This window comes from Meleagris gallopavo, chromosome 4 (assembly GCF_000146605.3).
Source record: "Meleagris gallopavo isolate NT-WF06-2002-E0010 breed Aviagen turkey brand Nicholas breeding stock chromosome 4, Turkey_5.1, whole genome shotgun sequence".
In the NCBI taxonomy this organism is placed as follows: domain Eukaryota; kingdom Metazoa; phylum Chordata; class Aves; order Galliformes; family Phasianidae; genus Meleagris; species Meleagris gallopavo.
In genome coordinates, this window is record NC_015014.2 from 51295424 (window position 1) to 51301423 (window position 6000).

At 31.2% G+C, this 6000-nt stretch overlaps 1 protein-coding gene across 1 annotated transcript in view; it reads right to left on the bottom strand.

The window, feature by feature from the left end:
* The window catches only part of PCDH7 (protocadherin 7), a 265627-nt gene that overhangs the window by 129403 nt on the left and 130224 nt on the right, over positions 1-6000 (bottom strand). The window contains exon 3 of the mRNA XM_019615150.1: positions 4341-4557. Within this exon, the coding sequence (XP_019470695.1) occupies positions 4341-4557 (217 nt within the window). The remainder of the gene's footprint in view (positions 1-4340; positions 4558-6000) is intronic.

Sequence of the window (6000 nt, forward strand, 5' to 3'; positions counted from 1 at the left end):
CTTAGTGGGAGTCAAGTAACTGAATCACTGAAATTCTGAGCTCTTCTTCAAACTCAGCCCCTTATTTCCTGTGTGATTTCAGACATATCCCTTAATCTTTCTTGACTCCATTTTCCCTTTAAAAGTATCAGCTGTAAACCATTCCCTTATTTTCTTTCTTTCACCGAGATGACTGCTGTTCTAGTATCTTTACATATCTGATACTGAAATACAGACTTGCATAGAATGTTACACTGCAGACTGAAGGTACGTTTGCGCAGAAATACCTGAGCTAGCATGAACAGAGAGATCAGGCTTAGAAAACATCTAATTAAGATTGCATGGAAATAAATCTCCGGAGAAGAGCATGTGAGTCAAATCTGCTACAGTTTCAACAGATACTCCAGCTAAATGGAACAAAGGATGAAACTGATTAGGCCACTATACGTGTAAATAAATAATAAGAATACAGAAATTTGAAAAAGTGAAGTATAGTCAAATATTTCTAAGAAGGCTGCAAGAAACATGAGAAAGATTTGGCAAAACTATATAGATGAGCATGAAACAGAAGAATGAAAATTTCTGTTTAGACATAATATATGCAATTTATAATAGAAATTAATAATAAAAGCCTGTATTGTGAATATTCACAAATGGTGAATATTCATCTCCATCTACCCCTACATTAGAACAAAAAGCAGAAGCTAAAGGAAAGAAAAAATATACATGCATGTGATAGTCAAAAACTGAAAAGCCTAGGAATATATATTTCAGATAAAAGTTATATATTATGAAAACATAAATATTCACAGTATTTTAAAAGAAAAATGAAATATTTCCATCTAATTTCTTATAATGATAAAAAGGAACAGTTCCTAAAACTGCTTAATATGAGAAAGAAGTACAAAAAGCAAAATAAAAAACAATTTTGATAGCCATCAGAGGAACTCCCTATTGAAAAATATTATTCAGGCCATGAAGAGGGGTTATGGCTTGTAATAATTTAGATTCTTTTTTATTGTTATCTTTCAGAAAGTCACATTTTAAAGCACATGCTAACTATTAACTGTTAGAATCATGGGTAAGTATCTGCCATAGATCTCTCATAGGGTTTTTGTTAGTGTGTTGGAGTTTTTTTCTTCCTTTGAGATATGGGACATTAGGCACTGTCATAAAAAGAACACTATGACTAAAAGACAAAGAAATTCATTTACCATGGTAATGTATTTTCTCTTGAAATACAAATATGATTGTAATAAGAATGTCCTTGAGAAAATTATTGTTAAATTCACATTAGGATAGTGCCATCCTAAAAGCATAATAAGAGTAAAAGGCTACACATATGAGCAGAATTCTTTGTAAGGAAATCTCCAAGGGCAGGGGATAAATTAACTCAGAAGTTACTTATAGTTCTGCAGATTTTACTAATTAACAAGATCTTTACATTCTGAATTTTCACAGTCAATCTGCTAACATTTTTTTTTCTTCTGTTCCTTTTTTTTTTTTTCCTTCCTGCATCTGACACCATAGCTAATCATCAGAACAAAACTTAAATATACATCTGACAGTCATATAGGCTGGTAGGCAATATACAGAGTATTCTCAAAAAACGTAACCCCTCTGCCAGCTGTTTCTTTACAGCATTTTATCCTGCCTGAGAAAGTAAAAAGAAGCATCTTAACAGCAAATAGAAAATTGAATTTCATATTTACTTTCGTAGTGAACTTAACCTTCTTACATTTGTCTTAACTGTAAAAACTATGGTCTTTTTAGTTATCTTATCTTGTACAAAAATGTATCAAACATATCTGGGGGGTTATCATACTGTGCTGAAAATTATCTTTTCAAATTTCAAAATGAAATGCAAAACAACTAGTTATAATAATATTGTTTATCATACCAACTGAAATTAAATGATAAATATCTGAAGTAATAATAATTAAAAATTAAGATAGCTTTGAAAGTGCCTTTTCCATGGATAATCTGAAGGAAAATCCAGTATAAATTCTGATTAAAACTTAATCAAGCTAAACAGTGTATCTTACCTAGATTTCAATTAAATGTGATGAATAAGCACTAGATAGATTTCAATTCCAATTCTATTTCTGTCAGAATTATCCATTAATGTTGAAGATTATATTATCAGAATTTAACCAATACAATTGTGCTTCAAATAGTTAAAATACAAGTGGACTTAAAAATCCAGTCACAGAAAACTCACTCCAATGTCAGATACTGCATATATGAAGTAACAAAAATACATTCATTCTATCCTGTTCCGTCATTATTTATGGATTAATGGTAACAAATTTCTAGTGGCAGATTAAATGCCATTGTGGAAATCCAGTTTTTAAAATGTGACAGAAAAATCCAGAAGTCCATAGAGCATAATCTGTCAACAACCTTTCAAAGGTCTCAGTTCAAGTAGAAGGAATCCTTGACTATTATATGCAAGTCCTGCCATACAGTTTTCATCATGATACTTTTGTTTTCAATTGCTTATTCATTTAATATTATATATGTCTACATATTTTTATCTATATTATTTTTAAAACTGAATCAAATTCATCTTAGCAAAATGATGATCATCTTTCAAAAAATTAAAGTATTATTTTAAATACTTCAACTATTAGAATGCAATGTCAGTTTCAACATCAACAAAAAAACTTAAATAAACTGATTTGTTTTAGTTTTACACATCTCTCAAGCAATTCCATTTTCAATTACAATTCAGTGTGGTTATTTTCATTGGCTACAGAGTACGTTAAAAATTATGTTCAATTATGGCTATCCAGTTTTTGGTTCAGACGCACTCCATGCTTTCTAAACTCTGAATTTAATGTCCACCAATGAACTACACTGCTTTATGTCCACCGGAATGAGAAAATTATTTAGTTATTAACGCAAAACCTAACTACAAAACAAACAATAAGATAATAATCCTAATTTAGATGTAACAGCTATTAGTCTTTTTTCTGATATTTTTTCTAGTAATAATCACTTTCTTCCTCATCACTCAATTATAAAAAGGAAATATAAAGATATATATTCATACAAACAACCAAATAGAATATGTACACACACACTTATATATAACCTAACATATCTTATGTTTCACTGGATAATACCATCTTACTTTTTTATTATTTACTCATTTCTTGGGGGAATTCATATTATAAGCAAATATAGAGTGTTGTAGACATTATTCAGTCATTTTTACTAGACTTGGTAATATCTTACCACATAGAGCAAAATACTTTTATTGGGTCAATATGTCTATCTCAGGAAAGAGAAAAAGCAAATAACAATTAACCAGTGCTCTAGCCTCTGAAAAACTGAAATGTGTTTAGCCAAACTCATTCATCCAACTTATACCAGTGAATACATCACCCCTATTCCATATATCCAACAATTCCAACTAGATTAGCAAACCCATTATTTCATTGGCTAGCAAAAAATCTGTATATTTTGACATACAATAATTTATTTTATTGCTTATGGGCAAATTGAAACACAGTGAATTCCATGCCTGACTTCAACAAATTTTAGATTACAGCCAATAAGTTAAATGCAGAAAAGGAATTAGTGTTTATATATTTCAAATTCAAAAGATTTTTTTCAAGTCTAGATTTTTTTAGATAAAAAGAAAAACAGAAGTTGTGAATTAAATTACACTTATTTTGTAATTGATGAAAATTTAATAGAGTGTATATAAGGTTTCAACATTTTCCCCTTCTACAAAAATAGATGCTGAATTTAAATTAGATGTTCTAAAAATATTGTACAAAATAAAGTGTGAAGAAAAGGGAAGGAATATCTTTCTTAACTAAATACTAAGAATGGACTTGACACTCAGTGTTGTTTTGGAAACAAGCTATACAATATTTTGGGGGAAAGACAATTCTCTTGAGTGGAGATTTAAAATCCTACTATCTTTTTACTGATGCTGTACAAATTACATTCTGGGAAATTTCCTAAGTAGTTTTTGAACAACAGTAAAAACAAACAAACAAACAAACAAAAAAAGAATAGGAAAAGAGGATATATAGTTCTTTTATCTAAAATGGAAAATAAGGAATTTAATTCAATTACCATTTCCCCAGATCTCTATGGGTACTTTTTAAATGATTTTAACTGCTTCTGCAGAATAGTTTTTAAATTGTGTAAAGAGAAGAAAATTCTGGGTTTATTAGTAGTGTTATGTCCCATTATTTTGTATATCTGTATTTTAACAATCTTTAAAATAATTACAATTTTAACTATTTAATATATTTATTTATTTATTGGACTGACCTTTCAAAAGTCTACTTAGAATCATTTGCTAGTGAGATTATGTGTGTGAATGTTGTGTTTGCCCCTACCATTTTCCATATGCTCTGCCTCACCAACACTGCCATCCGGCGTAGTCCTTTCGTAGTTGTCCTCTGGGAGTGGAAGGGCACCCAGTCTTGGCCCTGATGAACTCTTACTGCTTGGTGTTTCTGACTCCTCCAGACCGCTGTCATAGCAACTCTGCAATGACCCTTGATGTGGGTCCTGAGGCTGACTCACAACAGAAAACGTCACTCTACGAAATGGCTGCAAGAGAAAAGATTCTGAATGTCACTGAAATGTTCAGTCTATGAACAACTGATTCTCAAAACATGACTTAAGCAAACTAATATTTAAACATTTACTTATTAAGCAATTTTGTCTAAATTAAATCAAACAGTAAGTACAGTCCTTAAAAGGCCATTGGACAGAACGCCTGGGGAGTTTCAGTGTTATAGACAGTCCAAGAACCGTCATGCAGTTTTGAACAGCCTCCTTTCAAACATCTGCATGAGCTAAGCAAACTATGTTATAATTGTTTATAAATTATATTCAGATTCTCTTTTACTCAGTAGTAACAATTGGAATGGAGCTCATAACAGACTGCATAAAGGTACTCGACAGTGTGTGAATGCGTACACATAAGAGAGTGTGGAGATGTGTATAAATGCTCGCATACATATAAACAATATTGTTTTTAGCAACATAGCAGCACACTCATAAGCATTTTTCAAATTCACTTATTTGAGTTTGAGATGCTAGTTGAAATCAGAAAGTAAAAACAAAAACAAAAAAAAAAGAGGGGAAGGGGGGGAAGACAGGAGGAGTTTGGTTTCATAGCTTCTAAAAAACATGCCTGGAGATAGAGGGTGTTGCCAGATGAAGACTTTAAAGTTTTGCAAACATAGCTGACATGGCCTGTTTCCACTGGGACTGTGCAAATGTAGATCATTATAGATTTGTATTCATTTAAAATGACAGATACAAATGTTGTTCAAGAAGTCAAATTGCTGAACTCAAAAATCAGTGAATATTCTAGAAAGTGGGAGAGTAGATCATTCACTTTTCTGAGGACAGTGAAGGCAGGTAGGATTTTCATTAAGAAACCTTTTGGTTTCTTAAACTGTAGGATTCTCCTACAATTTAAACTGCACTTGCACTACAGCAGTAATAATGCATTTGAAATAATTTAACAATATGTTTAAAATAATTTACTGACTAGAAAGACCAGAAAATCACAGAAAAGCATCTGATATTCTAATGTAGGACCTAATTTTACTGTGTAGATCTGTATGTCCAAACACATATATGTATTTGTATTTTATATATATATATGTAAAATGTGTGCATGCTGGTATATATATATTATAGAATGAATGTTCTAAAATAAACATTGACAGATCTGTTTTACAGAACACTATATAGAGTTTCTTATGTATAGGAAGTGAAGTCTGAGAGAACTTCCCATCATATTCAGATGTGTTTCCAGATGTCTGTTACAATGACACAGCCATGAATCATCCCTACTGGCACTTCTGGTCACTATAGGGTGGAAACGTATGCAGGCCAGAAGACAGGAAACACTAATTACAGACACTTATGCTAGTCCTATAGAACGGAAGATCATGTTAGATTTACAAGTAGAGGACTGGAGTTTCACTTGGAAGTAATATTTGTTACTTTTTTTTTTTTTTTAAATATAATGTAATA